Genomic DNA, 15,720 nt, shown 5'->3' with positions numbered 1-15,720 from the left:
ATTTTTTTTTGAAATTATTGCAGGTACCATTTGCTTTGTTTTACCATCAAATACCAACCATTAAATTGCTTATTTGGCGTTGTAAGCCAATTGCCTACAAGTCGAAATAACAACAGCAGAAAGCTTCCTTTTGAAAAGAAACAAGGCGGCTCGGTAATGTGCAATGGCACATAAGGTTCCGACCCCGCCCATCCACAATTTTGGCATAATTGTCTACCAAATGAGGAACAGATAGAAAAACCATTACACAAAAAATTATTTTTTGCGAATCCCAAAAAAGCCCAAGTCTTTTTCAAAAAATTCTGTATGAACGATAAGCCAACCTCCAAAACAAATAACTCAGTGGAGTAAAAATTGATGCATTAGATTGCTGTAATATTTCAATATTAAGAAAGCGAGTCAAAACGAACAGCAAAATCAAACAACAACAACAACAAACATTAATTACATCAAAAAATTTATGTCCCTCTTTAAAACTAAATTTAATAACAAAGTCAACATACCGTCAGATAAACCTGAAACTAAACAAAAATAACTTATAAGTCACCAGAAAACATATGCGAACAGTCCATAAAAAGGTTTGGCAACAATTATACAAAAAAGAACAAAAAAAGAAAAGTAAAAAAAATTAACTTATTTTTTTGAAACAATTAACTTCAAAGTAATAAATACCATTAGGAATAAATTAATATTACCACAAATTTGCGATTATCACTGCTTCTATAGAAGGGCATTAGGACCTGACCTTATTCATTTTTTAGAGCGGCTAAAAAGAACAACAAAGAACAAACAAAATTTCAACTGAAACTTGCCAGAAAACGCTGTCAAAACCGTCAAGCCAATTTTTGGCACTCAAAACTTATCTGATTGCGCCTTCTTCAAACAGCTATAATGTAGTACGTGGCCATTCATTAGTAAGACTAGGTAACAAGTAGACAAAAAAGCGAAGTGCTAAAGTATGTAATACTTTTAATTTTTTTTTCGAAACAAAATTACATTCAATGTCATGAAAGGCATTAATTACAAAAAGAGCTATTTAAATATCGTCGTTTTTTCATGAAAAAGAAACCCTCGAGACCTGTAATTATCCAGAATATTTCTTGCATCTACAAAAAGAACGTCAAATATGACAAAAATCAAATTAATTTAATTTTTTTTTGTGAAAAAGCGGTGTCGAAGCCAGTAAGGTCATAACAAAATCTTTAATAAAAAGATTTTGGGACACCAATCCTTTTTATTCCCTTGACACCCATAATGTCATATTTGACCTGTAATCAACTAACGAGATTAGGTTACAAAAAGAAACATAAAAAGAACAAAATTGCGAAGTTAAAAGAGTTTTTTTTTAATTTTGGAAAACGATGGGTTTGAAAGTCATAAAAGCCATCAGCTATCTGCTAATATCAGAATATCGGTTTTTCTATTCTTCCATGAAAAGCCAATGAAAGCTATCACTATACAGGAAATTTCATACGACCGAAACGACAAAGTATAAATGACAGTTAAGACAAAATTAAAAAATTCAATTGATTTCTTCAAGAAAGAGGCCTCGAGGCCATTAAAACGATGATTTATATCTTTCAGGATTTTAATTTGTTCAATTGTGCTTTAATTTGAATGCTAATAAGGTGATCCAGATTTTTTGACCAAAAAGTTAAATCAAAACAATCAAAAATGCTTGTTCGTCTTCAAAAATAAAATCAACGACACTATTCTTAAAAATTATAACAAATTTTAGCAAAATTGACGAAAATTTAGGCAAAAATTCCGGAAAATGTGAATAAAAACAACGTGAATTCACTCTTCTTTTCTCAGAAGTTTAAGCCTCGATAACTCCCTGTAGAAAACGAAAATTAAAAAAATCTTTTTAATTCCATATTCTACGCTGGACGAGCTTTCTAATGATACCAGTCTCAACTCTCTACGATGAATATATCGAGCGGCGAAAATTCACGGAACAAAAAAAAACTCAGTTGAGTATATAGTTCCTCCCCCTTCAAGAGGGTCGGAACAATTATGTGAAATTTGAAAGAATTTGATTTCGCTTTTCCTGTACCTTGTTTCAAACTTACGTTGGATATATTTTAGTGATGAAAATGGCTTTTTTTTCAATTTTTAGCATTTTTCTATTCTTGTCAATTAAAACATAAAAGAGAAATGCAACAATCGTTCTGAATACAAATAGGGATTAAAAGTGTTTTTTTTTCAAGACTAACCAAACCATTTATGCGAGACATTTTTGATGGTACCTTTGATCGAACCGCATTTGATTCCGGTTTAAACAGATATATGCTCTTGGGTTGCGTTCTCAAAGTAACGGCTTGAAAACTAAAGGCACTTTACAGGTCTTATTTGTTGTCGTCAAATAATTCTAACTCTGGAGGGTAGTCTCTCATTTTTTCTCTAAAATCAAAAAATGTCGGGCGGCAGAATGTTTAAATTACAAAGATTGCTTTTAATTTTGTTCAAATTTTCTAAAGTCTTGCAGTTTTTTTGCGCGTTCTTAACACAAACGCCTACATGATCACGACGCCGGGTTCAGGTGGGAGAAATATGAGTCATTTGATCTATACAATTATCGGCCATGATTAGACGGTCCAGACAAAACATGAGTCATGAATCGAGTAAGCTCGCATTAGCGCAAACTACTGCGAAATAATCCGACAAAACGCGTTAATCCGACAAAATTTCGAATTGATCCAGTGGGACTATTCGAAATTTCGCGACTATGAATTGGAAGTTCAAAGATTTTGGCCAACTGTTTGATTATGACCAGAACTTGTGATCCAGATAAAAATTTGTCCGTGATCGGATGCTTGGGCAAGAAGATGACATGATTCAAAATTGTGCTTCTGTGCAAAAATGAGCGAAATTGGGCAATTTAAGACTAAGGTTCCAATGAACAGACTGAGAGAGAAGTCGCGACTATAATCTGACTATCTAGACAGTGGGAAACTGCGTGACTTCGATTTTACAAGACAAAGTTTTAATACATATTGAAACTCTTTTGTTGCATTATAATTCATATTTTTTCATGACACAATTGTCACAAGAGCTGAAAAAATAAGCGACATAAACTCCCAATGATAACAGATGAAATGTCAAAACAAATTGCTGATGTGTTACCTGAGCTCTCTTTTTTAGTTAGCTCACAGTAAAAAAATAAAAAATGTATTTGAAAATTTTTAAAATTCTGTGGGACTTTGAGGCACATTTTATCAGATGCGTTATGTGGACTTATGATTTGAAGTCAGGCGCTGATTACTCAAACTTGCAGTTATGATGCAAAATAGTGAACTTATGATTCAATCGTGCGCGATTTATTCAAGCGTAATGGGACTACATGATTCGATTATGCAGTCCTATGATTAGATAGAGCGCAACAAAAGTATAGTTGTGACCCTGTAATTAACGTCTGGGAGTGTAACACCCCCCCCCCCCCTCTCAGGCAATAATTGTCGAATCATATTTCGACCACCTGACCTCGGGGACGATAGTATCACCTACTCAATGGTCAGTCTGGATTCAATATCAATCAATATCCTGAGAAACTTTATCACTATACCCGGTGAAAAAATTAATCTTTCTATATTTGAATTGAACCATTTATGGAGTTAAATCTAAAGAGATTTAGGAAATTGGATTTGAGAACACACCTCTTATCACAAATAAGTTAAGTGTTTGACTTGTTGAAAAACTGTTCCAGGACTACGATAAACTGAAGTGGGACGATGAAATTGGGAGAATATCCCTGGGGATAAACAGTGGGAGGTCAACTGAAGAACACTGGAAAGAGACTTTTGGGAATCCGGGAAAATCCATTACCAAATGGCATGATATAAAAAGCAAATCCGTCGACTGACCCCCTTTCAAAACAAAAATGACCTTTTTAAAATCATGTTAACATTTTACTCCAATGAAAATTTTGATCAAAATGTGTATAATTGTTTTCTCTCAATTTTAGAAAAATATGTTTATCTATAACTGCGAGAAAGAAATGATTATACAAATTACTTTGAAAAATCTATGATTATTATTTAGCTTAAGTTTGGCCTTCCTTTACAGGACCTTAACTGCCATTAAAACCAGTAACTCAGGATCAACCTAGACTAAATGTTTAGTGTATAAATTTTCAAGAGAAAAATTGAATGTATTTATTGTCTAGAGAAGCGATTAAATCGTGTCATCACATGAAGAGAAATCGCCGGCTTTTAGAACTGTGATAGTTGGTACCCGGGTTGGAGTCCCACTGGTCCCTACAGTGCTAATATAGAAATAACTTGACCTGGGGTGTTTATGTTAACATGATTTATTTTTTTCTCATGTTTGAACTGTAATTTGTGATGAGAGTTTCATTAGGTTCTGTTGTTTTGAGTAATTTTATTGATAGCAATAATATTTCTGCAAAATGCTCTTTGAAAGATAGTTGTTTTCAAGTTAAGTTCCACGCTCATTATGAGCCAAGGCTTCTAACCAATGAAGTGCACCGTTTTGTTCATTTTATTCCCTTAATCCACAAAACGTATGTTATTGCATGTAAAAAGGGGCATCTAGTGTGAGATATAGCGACATAGGATCGATTACTGTTACTGGCGATAATCTTTGTCCTCTGTCGCCTAATTCCACATATTAGAGCAATATTAGTTGAAGGTGTTGGCGCTGTAATATTAGTTGTGAAAAGATCAAACAAGGAAAATCATACTGTATATTTGCTAATATTTTTTTAAGAGTCAAAATTTACAATCAGATAAACTTGGTTCATAAAAGATCATTGTTATTATCACGAGTTCTACCCGAATCACCAATGCAATCACACTCGCTTCCTTCTTGGAAAAGTTGTTTGCGGTAAAACTTCCTGTTCTGGGCAATCACATTTCACCCGCCACTGAATTACAACTCGTATGGTAAAGCATTAAACGTTGATCACCCTACTCATTGGGCGAGTCAAAAACATATCAGTAAAGATTGCCCCCGCTCATGGATGACACACTTCTCAAGGCCGACTCGCCTCTCAACTTCTTGAACAAGGAGATTTGCTCCCGTTTCATGTGTGTCTACAATCTAGCATCCCTTGAAAAGAGCATGATTGCAGACCCCCAATTTGCTGCAACAGAGACTGATTGAGATAACCTACTGAAAGCTACCGACAACCCCGCCGGCTGCGAGTTTTTGTTATCAGTCAGAGTAGCTATTCGTTTGAAGGGTCTTACGAACTGTCTCTAAAAATCCTCCCAACGTTTTGAAAGCCAGAGGAATGAATTGAATTCTGACTTCACTACATTTCTGGCGCGTTGTTCGTACTTCTTGTCCTCAGCAGCTGACAGTGCGAAACCAGTCTCCTCCGACGCATTTACAATGATGCTTGAGGGCAAGTGAGAAGTGACGGAGAAGGGTCTAAAGCTGCTGATTGAACGACATTCCAGGTAAATCATATCGCCCGGTCTGGAGGAATTGTCGGGTAATAAACGTTTCTGTTCATAGATGAGAAACAAAAGAGCTCCCGTGCAAGCTGATATAATTTTGTCTCGTACGCGATTATGAGGAGAGATGATATCATCACGATCATGGCATGACACAGCATAGTCGCCCATTACATTTACAGTCCCAGGTTTACAAAAAAGGCTATTTTCTCTCGTTCTCGTGCAATTTTTCACACCGACGGTTTTTGAGAGCAACACGGAACTCATTAGAAGATAAATGTAGCCCAGAGCTGAAATGGGGGCTACAGACAACCAGGCACCAGACTGCGGGAGATAAAGAGATTGCAAACGAGTTTTTTCTCTTATGGAACTTTGTTTTCCTAACAAGTTGTCGGTAGCTGAGTTATCAAGTTCTTAATAATAGCTTAGTTAATAAGTTCTTCCTAAATTTTTCTTTGAGAGGTTTGAGAGGGACGTGCCGTGGCAATTTCGCCCAGTTCTTCAATTGACTTAACAAATGAGATAACTTCAGTTGGATTATGGCCTGTTAATTCTTCGACATGATAAGAGGATTAAAAAACGGAGTACATGTAAGCAGCCTTAATTTGGTCCGCTGATCGTCCTGTTCCTACACCGATTTATTGATTGGAAGGCATGCTTAGTCCCAAGAGGCATCTGACATCAAAACTCCAAGAATACCTTCAAAGATTGCAAGCTGAACTGAATCAAAGTTTTGTAGGATCTTTTTTTGTCCGAAGGAGAATTGCATGGCAAAGAGTAGACCATTTTGGGAGCATCAAGACAAAAACCCAAAAAAACCAAGAGCAAATTGATGATCGTCTACATATGCTAAATTTTCTAGAAGTTTCTCTAACATTTTAACGCGTTTGAGTCAACAAGAGGGAACAAAAGCTCCAGATCCTGTAGTAGCTCCTAAAACTTCAATTCCGTCTACACAGCTCCTCTTGATCAAACTGTCAACTTTCTTCTTGCTTTTGACTGATCGTAGCTCGCACTTATCCGTGGTAAGTTCTAATTTGCTAATAATGTTCCAATACCTTAATTGATGAACAAATCATGATCTTTAAAAACTACAAGTTATTTTTGATTTTATATACAAATAGGTGTTTGAACAAAATCAAGCCCAAGCAACATGAGATTGTAGGCCATCAATTGTATACTGTAATGAAGGTTTGCATGGTTACTGAGCAACTGTGGTAGCTGGTGTTCGAAAAAAAAAAATTGTAGAAAAATTTCTATCTGTATTTGTCAATTGCTGCCTATTACTCACGAAAAAAAACAACACATCAACAAAATCAACTGCAATAACAACAACAGCAACAACAGCAATGACAAGAATAACAACAAGAACATCTAGGGAAGTTAATGCGACATTTCATTAGTGGCACTGAGTCACATTTTTAGCAATATCAACAAATCTGGAAAAAATGAATAAAAAGCAGCAAAAAAATGCAATAACTTCTAAAAAATAAGAATTTTTATGTTTTTAATTTAAACTCCTATTAGATTCGCACAGAGGAATAATATTGGGTCCCAGATAGATTACGTGGAAGCAGAACAAAGAACACCAAATTTTGACATTTATTAGAAACTCAAGAAATTTTGTTTTTATATAAAAATATATACATACATACATACTTAGACACAATATATATATATATATATATATATACATATATATATATATATATATATATATCTATATATATAATATATATATATATATATATATATATATTTATATATATATATATATATTTATATCTGTATATTTTTTTTATTTTTGATACATAAGATACATGTTTTTGATTTAAGTTTACATATATTTGATCCGACCCCACTTGTGGGGGGGAGGAATTATATAAACAAATAGGATTTTCTTGTTCAGGACAGTTTTGGCCGATCGATATATTCATCGTTGAGAGTTGTTTCATTAAAAAACCCGTCCAGCGTAGAGTATGGAATTAAAAAGATTTTTTTTTCAATTACGTTTTCTAACCCGAGTTATCGTGGTTTTAATTTTTGTGAATTTTACACCGATTTGTGAATATTAGACCGATTTTTGTTAATCTTTTCAGGACTCTTTGCTTAAAATTTCGTCAATTTTCGTAAAAATTGTTAACAATAAAGCTGTTGATTTTATTTTGAGAGCCAACAAAACTTTGTTTACTATTTTTCATTAAATTTTTTTTTGCTAACATGTTTGGCTAAAAATTTTCAAATTTCAGCATCTTTCAACAAAAAGTGCCCGAAGTAAGCTACTTTAGTCCACATTGATAAAAATTTGCAGGAATACCCAAAAAACATCTAACAAAATTCTTTCTTATTCGAAAAGAGTCAGTTCTAATTCCTCTTCTATAGAGAGTAGTCTGGAATTAAATTTCGCCGTTTTTTGCTCCCTTTACTCTATGATTTTTCAAATACGCAGCAAAAAATTTTTTGATCTTTTAACTAAAAAAATTATCAAGATCTATTACATTCGAAGCAATTTAGTGTTCCTAATGGACAAACAGCAATAGCACAGCTGGTTTTGGTCAAATCTTGGACTGTTACCATCGAAAAACGTTTCGGATTGTAATCAGTTGATCTTTGTTTTAAAAAAAAAACATTTTTCTTATTTTAATTAAAGAAGAGAAAAATTCAAAGCAACGTGCACTGTTGATAGTCTTAATTGGCTTCCTCAACCTTTCTAAATTAATTATTTTGTTTCTTTTCGGGAAAAGTTATGGTTGTTTTGACATTTGAAAACGTTTGTTTTTTGAATAAAAATGACTTACTGAACTTTGCCACAATTATTCTTTTTATATGGTCAACTTGTTGCTTAGTGCCAGCAAAGAAGGAATGTTTCTTGGTGTTTTCATCTTCTGTCCAGTAAATAAAAATTTAAGTTTTTTCTTGCGGTAATATGCGTTAAGTTATTGTTTTCCGTCTTTGATGCAACTAGTTTTCGCAAATTTTTTCGGTTTTTAGGCATTGGCCCATTTTTTCAGGTTTTTTCTCGTTTTGTCACATTTTCACAAAATTGACAGTTCAGATGTTACTTTATTGGCGTTGAAAAGGCACAATTGAATGGAGACAAGACATTAAAGGCAGGGAGTATGGTTTTAACGGCTTCGACACAGCTTACTCTAAAAATTTACTTGAATATTTTACAATTGTCTTTAACCTTCGTTTTTAATTCGTCATTTTAGTTGTACGATCTTTGCTGGATAATTACAGATTTCATTGGCTATCTTTGGAGGGAAAAATGGGCCGATATTTTGATTTGAGCAGATAGCTGATGGCTTTATGACTTAGAAAACAATTGTTTTCAAAAAAAAAAATTAAATCGCATTTTAAGTCTTTTTTTGTATATGTTAGCTAGTCAACTTATTTACAGGTTCTTTGTGACATCAGTGTTTTCATGTCGAGGTGCAAGTGTACAAAATCTTACTTTCTGAAAGAATTCGTAATTTATTTACTAACTACAAAACGGGTTTTTCGCGAAAACGTCTAAAGTAATTTTTGATTTTGTCTATATTCGATGTTCTTTATTAAACGGAAGAGAAATGCACAATAATTGCTGGTCTCAAGTTTTTCTTTTGGCGAGAAGACCAAATTGTTTAATCAATTTAATTTTTTTGCTAATGGCTTTCATGACTTTGAAAAAAATTCTTTTCGAAAAGTAAAAAAATTTTACTTATTTTTGCCCCTTTATTCTCTTTTTTTGTCTACTGGTTACCTATTATCAATAATGAGAGGTTGTATACTTCAATATTGGAATTCAAGAGAGGCTCAATTGAACTTTTTTGGGGGGCAAAATATAGGTTTACAGTTTTCGAAGCGCTTTCTCGCAATTTTTTTTAAACTTTTGTTTGTTGTCTCTATTTGTTATTCTTTTTTGACCGCATACAAAACTGAATATTGCCAGCCTAAATGTGATCCCATGAAATTGTGTGGTATCATAAACATGTTGGATGTTTTCAGTTGTGATCTAATGGCTTTCATGACTTTGAGATAATTGTCTACAAAAATTACAAAAGTATTACTGAATTATTCCTTTTTTCCATCTTTTTTGTACTTGTTACCTATTCTCACTAATGGGAGGTCATATACCGCATCTACATTATTGGCGTTTGAAAGCTCATTTGAACATAATTTGAGGGGCAAAATTTGGCTTTACGTTTTCGGAAGCGTCTTCTCGCAAGTTTTAATTGAATTTTTGTTTGTTGTTTCGATTTGTTGTTCTTTTTGTAAACTAAAAAAAATGAATAACTAAAATCCTAGTGCCCTCATATAAAAACGTATGTGATCATAAACGTAGTCGACGTTTTCAATTGCTATCTAATGGTTTTCAATACTCTGAAATTATTTGTTTTTCAAAATTTAAGCCATTTTTTTTTCTTTTTTTGTTCGTTACCAAGCCTTGTTATGGAAGGTCCCATATCTTTTCTAATGAAGTACAGGTTAATTTGTTTTTTTTTCAGTTTATCTGACTCTATTTTGACACTCTACATCAGTGTTTTCATGTGGAGGTGCAAGTGTACAAAATCTAACTTTCTGAAAGAATTCGTAATTTATTTACTAACTACAAAACGGGTTTTTCGCGAAAACGTCTAAAGTAATTTTTGATTTTGTCTATATTCGATGTTCTTTATTAAACGGAAGAGAAATGCACAATAATTGCTGGTCTCAAGTTTTTCTTTTGGCGAGAAGACCAAATTGTTTAATCAATTTAATTTTTTTGCTAATGGCTTTCATGACTTTGAAAAAAATTCTTTTCGAAAAGTAAAAAAATTTTACTTATTTTTGCCCCTTTATTCTCTTTTTTTGTCTACTGGTTACCTATTATCAATAATGAGAGGTTGTATACTTCAATATTGGAATTCAAGAGAGGCTCAATTGAACTTTTTTGGGGGGCAAAATATAGGTTTACAGTTTTCGAAGCGCTTTCTCGCAATTTTTTTTAAACTTTTGTTTGTTGTCTCTATTTGTTATTCTTTTTTGACCGCATACAAAACTGAATATTGCCAGCCTAAATGTGATCCCATGAAATTGTGTGGTATCATAAACATGTTGGATGTTTTCAGTTGTGATCTAATGGCTTTCATGACTTTGAGATAATTGTCAACAAAAATTACAAAAGTATTACTGAATTATTCCTTTTTTCCATCTTTTTTGTACTTGTTACCTATTCTCACTAATGGGAGGTCATATACCGCATCTACATTATTGGCGTTTGAAAGCTCATTTGAACATAATTTGAGGGGCGAAATTTGGCTTTACGTTTTCGGAAGCGTCTTCTCGCAAGTTTTAATTGAATTTTTGTTTGTTGTTTCGATTTGTTTTTCTTTTTGTAAACTAAAAAAAATGAATAACTAAAATCCTAGTGCCCTCCTATAAAAACGTATGTGATCATAAACGTAGTCGACGTTTTCAATTGCTATCTAATGGTTTTCTATACTCTAAAATTATTTGTTTTTCAAAATTTAAGCCATTTTTTTTTCTTTTTTTTGTTCGTTACCAAGCCTTGTTATGGAAGGTCCCATATCTTTTCTAATGAAGTACAGGTTAATTTGTTTTTTTTTAGTTTAGCTGACTCTATTTTGACCTTGTTAATAAATTAAAAAAACCTTTTTTACTCCACTGAGTCATTTGCTTTTGAGGCAATCTTTCTGTTCATACATTGTTTTTGAAAATTACTTTAAAAAAACTGAAATACTATCGGTTGTTCATTTGGTTGACATTTATGCCAAATATTTGGATGAGCGAGGTCGGAACTTCGTGTGCGAACGCAAATTACCGAGTCTCCTTCTTATATATACTTATATTAAAAGTCATAAAACAATCATGGGACATATGAAACCGCTGAACCAATTAAGTTTTTCATTAGAAAGAGGGTAAAAGAATACAATTAAAACTTGATAAAGTTAAAAAAACCGTTGATATTTTTTCAAAACAAGTTTATTCAAATTCAAGAGCCCAAATTCTTTGAAAATGTTAAGGAATTATTATGGAATAATAAATTCAGTCGAATTTTATGAATTTAAATAAAACTTACAAAAAAATTCGTCGAAGACATAAATAACAATATTTTTTTTCTCTGAAAACTTGAAAACTTACACATTTGCTTGAGCTATCTTAAAAGTTAAATGGGATTTGCCAAAAAAGCTTTCGTATCTGGAAATTATTAAATCGAAAATTGCAAAGAAAAATAATTCTAGAAAGACGGCGTCCCACTATAAAGTGAACCCTTTCCGATTTTAATAGCCTACCGAAAACTGTCTGGCTATTGCTGCTGGTCATTTAAATTTAATAGCTCAAAATTTTATCGCAAAACAGTTTATCGCAAAAAATTTAGTATATTAGAAGGAATTTGATCTATATTGGATAAATAGCTATAAATTATCAAATTATTAAATTACCAAAAAGTTGGCAAAGTTGCAATTATAGAACTTTTTTATGATGCGGAATAAAAAATTGTCGTTATCTGAGACTACAAAACTTGTGTCAGTAGTTTTCTTGTCTCTACTTCCGGTAAACTTGGACAGAGTGGGCTAAAGCAACACGTTTGGTGCCATATTTAAAGAAAATGGCCGAATTTTCGGAAATTTTGCCAAAATTATTGCCAAAAATGAAAGAAGGTCGTTGGACTGTTTGATCTGACTTTTTGGCTTAAAATCATATCAAACAGTCCGCCAACCTTCTTTCATCGCCAAAGGTCAAAACAATAAAGCTCTCGTTAACAATTGTTACATATTTTTTAGCAAATTTGAAGATAATTTGAGAAGAACAGATCGATCGGACAAAACTGACTGTACAAAAAACCCAGTTGAGCCTATAGTTGCTCTCCCCACTAAGGCAGGGTCGGAACAATATTTTTCAACAGATTTAGATCATTAAAAGAGCAGCAATTTGGACTACAATCAACAAAGTAGCCATTTATGATTAAAAAATGGCACTGATAATTTGCACCTATTCAGCAGTAGTGCTTCAATAAACTTAAAAAAAATTTCGGTTTGAAATATTACCCTTGTCTCATGGTTATAGCTTAATTTACAAATCATTCGATAATTTCTGGTAATTTAAACTAGTGTTTTGTGTTTTCTGTTTCATTAAATTGCTAGCAAAAGCGTTTCTATTGCAAATGAGAAACGCGTGAGTTCACGAAATTTTGATTCACATGCGTTTGGAAAATGGTTGTGCACAGATCGTCAAGGAATAACTTGTGCTGCTTTTTCAAACTTAATGCTGTGAGTTCATACTTTTTGTCAATTAGACGTCGTTTGTTCACACTTTTGCTGGAGTATTTTGTCATATGATTAACATGATCGAATTGAGTTACGCAATCTTCACGTTCAATCGCAATGACGTAAAGAGTTTAAAGAGTGACAACTCCATTTTACGATCGATAACAAAAGTAAGTGTTCCAATTTTTTGTTTGAGTTGCGTTCAATCTCTATGGGCTACGTTACACATAAAGTTTGATAGTGTCATTATTTTTTGTATGTCTTCATGGATCTAGAGGAACGTTATCATTTTCACCAGTAGTCTAAAAAAATGAAATACTTGTCAGAAGTTAATTATCCAATAGAGCTTACAAGAGCACATTTTTGAAGATCAGGAAGGGATAGCGTGTTGAAAAACACAAACGACCCATATTTCAATTAGAAGATGTAGATGTCTAAACCCAAACCAGGTTCAGGTTCCCGACTCAACGGAGTCAAATTGATCACTCAACGGGCAAACTATTTGATCATTATTCGTTAGTTTCTGGGTCCTCAGCCTTAGAGGAAAACAATCAAAAGACGTAGCAAGAACGAAGCTCAAAAATAGGAAACTGTCCGTGTGTACGTTTGGTTATTGTGATGATAATCATATTGCCGCATTCAAAGTGCTAAAGATTTCCCTTTTTTTCGTCGTTTTTGTTTGATCTTATAGACTAAATGACTCAAAATTAAATGATCTCTCTTTTTAATCAGTTAAATGAAACGTGATAGCCTTATCTATATCTTACCAAAGTGTTCCAAGATCTCGAAAAGCTTTGCAAGAATTATCATGATATCGCATGTTATCGGCGATATGCATGAAGTTTCGCTTCAGCGGATAGTCAGTTTTAAATGAGATCGCTCTCGCAACTAAAAATTGATTGAAGTAGTGTCTACTATTGTAATAAAAAATGTAGAACCCGATTGAACTAACCTTGAGATGTGGCGGCCGGCTAGGAGGGAGAGGAAAACAGTCAAAGTTAGCAAAAGGTCCAGTAAAGCTGCCCTAGAATCAGTGAAGGCAAAAATCTCAACTGTCAAAGCTGACAACCCGTTCCGACACTACAGAAGCAACGAAACACTAGGAATTAGATGTCAGAACGACTTGACCCAATTATTCACCAAGTATGATGGCAGATTCAGGTTCGTCAAATTTTCTTCTTAACGAATATTACGCAGAGCATATCCGTGAGAAGACACTTTTTCTAGGTCGTGATAATCAACTGAAAATACTGGCCCAAGGTACCCGGGCCGAGGTGTCCACCCTTGTTCCACTAAGCAAGAACAAGGGTGGAAGCAATTTCCACTCCTAAATAGCCGGGAAAAGAGTGTAGGAGTGTAATTTTGAAGAATTTACAATTTTTTTCCACTCTATACTTCTCTCTTTACACTCTTTAATCCGCTTTTATCACAAACTCCTAATCCACTCTTAAAAATTCCTTATGATTACACTCATTAGTCCAACTTTTAGTTGTAAAAAGAGTGGAAGAGTGTAATTTTAAAGAAATTACACTCATAGAAATACACTATAATCACACAGTTCAGTCCACTTATATTGCCTTCCTTTCTCTGATTGCGAAACCTTCCTGGGTCAAACAGTGCGCGCAAGCAAAAAACTATGTAAAATTTTCACAAAAAACTATGTAAATTTAAAATAATCATTTTTGGAAGGTGAGGACAATAGGTCTTAGAAAGCAAACACCGTGAAATCATATGCAGTTCATCACTATAGTGTTCTTTCCATACATTGCTTCTCGAGCGTGCTAACTTTTTATTTTATGGTTTGTTAGAGTAATCATGGTTTTGTTTAATATTTGGTTTTGATCAACACAAAGACAAAGCAGAAATCTTTTTAAATTCCACAAATTAACTCTTGTATATAATCATGCGCACTGTAAGCGTCATTATCTTAAAATTAGGCTGTGATCTTGAGCACTAGCGTTAACGTCTGAACTATAATTTCAGCTGTTTTTAGGCATTTTTCTATAGTGAAAATGTACACCACTCACAAGAACAACTTTTAAACTTTTAAAACTACTGTAGATATCTGAGTTCAGGAGAAGCTGTGTTTTAATTAGTTATTATCTGCGGTCTTTACATACCTGAAATTTGGAGAATCAACCTTTCCTTAAGTTTTCCAAGTTGCAGTTGGTGCGTAAAGGAGTTTGCACAACGTTTTTGTAAAAACGGTTTTGAAGTCTTCATTTTTTTCGAAATAAACAATGGCTTGAGAACATCTAACATAGCTCTGCAATGCCATATGTCCATACAAGAAGGTTTTTTTTGGAAAAAGTTTTTCGTCGGTATAATATCAATCTTTGTAGTTGATAATTGTTCCGACCCCACTTGTGGGGGGGAGGAACTATATACTCAAATGGGTTTTTTTTGTTCCGTGAATTTTGGCCGACCGATGTATTCATCGTAGAGAAATGTGCGTGGTATCATTAAAAAGCTCGTCCAGCGTAGAATTCGAAATTAAAAAGATTTTTTTGAATTTCGTTTTTTTCGAGAAGTTATCGAGGTTTTAAAGTTTCATGTGAACACTGGATATTTGGTTCACTTTTGTTAACTTTTACCGTAATTTTCGTTCGAATTAACGTCTTTCTACGACAAATTTAATTCAAAACTAGATTTCACGCCGAAAAGCAAATCAATTTTAGGTTTTTTTATAGACCAAAGAAGATAATAAAGACTAGTTCTAGTCTTAGAGGGAAGTTTAATATCTAAAAAAAATTCGAATTAGGTTTGGGAGCTCTTTTTTTTTAGAAAATTTTGCATTTTTTTGGTTTTTTCAAGTCACTTAGAGACTACTAGACACTTTTAATATCAAAGTTCCGTTAATGACAAACCTCTTTTACGATCAAATGAAGCCCAATGAACAAAAAATTTGTTTCGAAGGGATCGCTCATGTTTTTTTTTGGATTCGTATCTCAAATTTCGTAATTTCAAATGAAATTTTGATTTATTTTTTGAGGTTTTACTAAAGTTTTATAATCCTATGGCATAAATTTTTTGACTAAAGGTGTAATAGA

The 15,720-nt window shown here is 33.3% G+C and overlaps 2 protein-coding genes across 11 annotated transcripts in view; both read left to right on the top strand.

The window, feature by feature from the left end:
* The window catches only part of LOC142339293 (synaptotagmin-7-like), an 81,453-nt gene extending 77,542 nt beyond the window's left edge, over positions 1-3,911 (top strand). For all 7 annotated transcript variants that reach the window (XM_075389211.1, XM_075389216.1, XM_075389210.1 and 4 more), the window contains one exon: positions 3,707-3,911. In XM_075389211.1, the coding sequence (XP_075245326.1) occupies positions 3,707-3,862 (156 nt within the window). In that variant the 3' untranslated portion in view covers positions 3,863-3,911. The remainder of the gene's footprint in view (positions 1-3,706) is intronic.
* An 8,809-nt stretch (positions 3,912-12,720) lies between these two features.
* Positions 12,721-15,720, top strand: part of LOC142339928 (EH domain-containing protein 3-like) — a 32,320-nt gene continuing 29,320 nt past the window's right edge. For 2 of the 4 annotated variants that reach the window (XM_075390287.1, XM_075390289.1), the window contains exons 1-2: positions 12,721-12,840; positions 13,606-13,831. In XM_075390287.1, the coding sequence (XP_075246402.1) occupies positions 13,629-13,831 (203 nt within the window). In that variant the 5' untranslated portion in view covers positions 12,721-12,840; positions 13,606-13,628. The remainder of the gene's footprint in view (positions 12,841-13,605; positions 13,832-15,720) is intronic. The other 2 variants (XM_075390291.1, XM_075390288.1) reach the window with 2 other exon arrangements.

This window comes from Convolutriloba macropyga, chromosome 5 (genome assembly GCF_964194025.1).
Source record: "Convolutriloba macropyga chromosome 5, txConMacr16.3, whole genome shotgun sequence".
In the NCBI taxonomy this organism is placed as follows: Eukaryota; Metazoa; Xenacoelomorpha; order Acoela; family Convolutidae; genus Convolutriloba; species Convolutriloba macropyga.
This window is presented reverse-complemented; position numbering and strand designations above follow the sequence as displayed.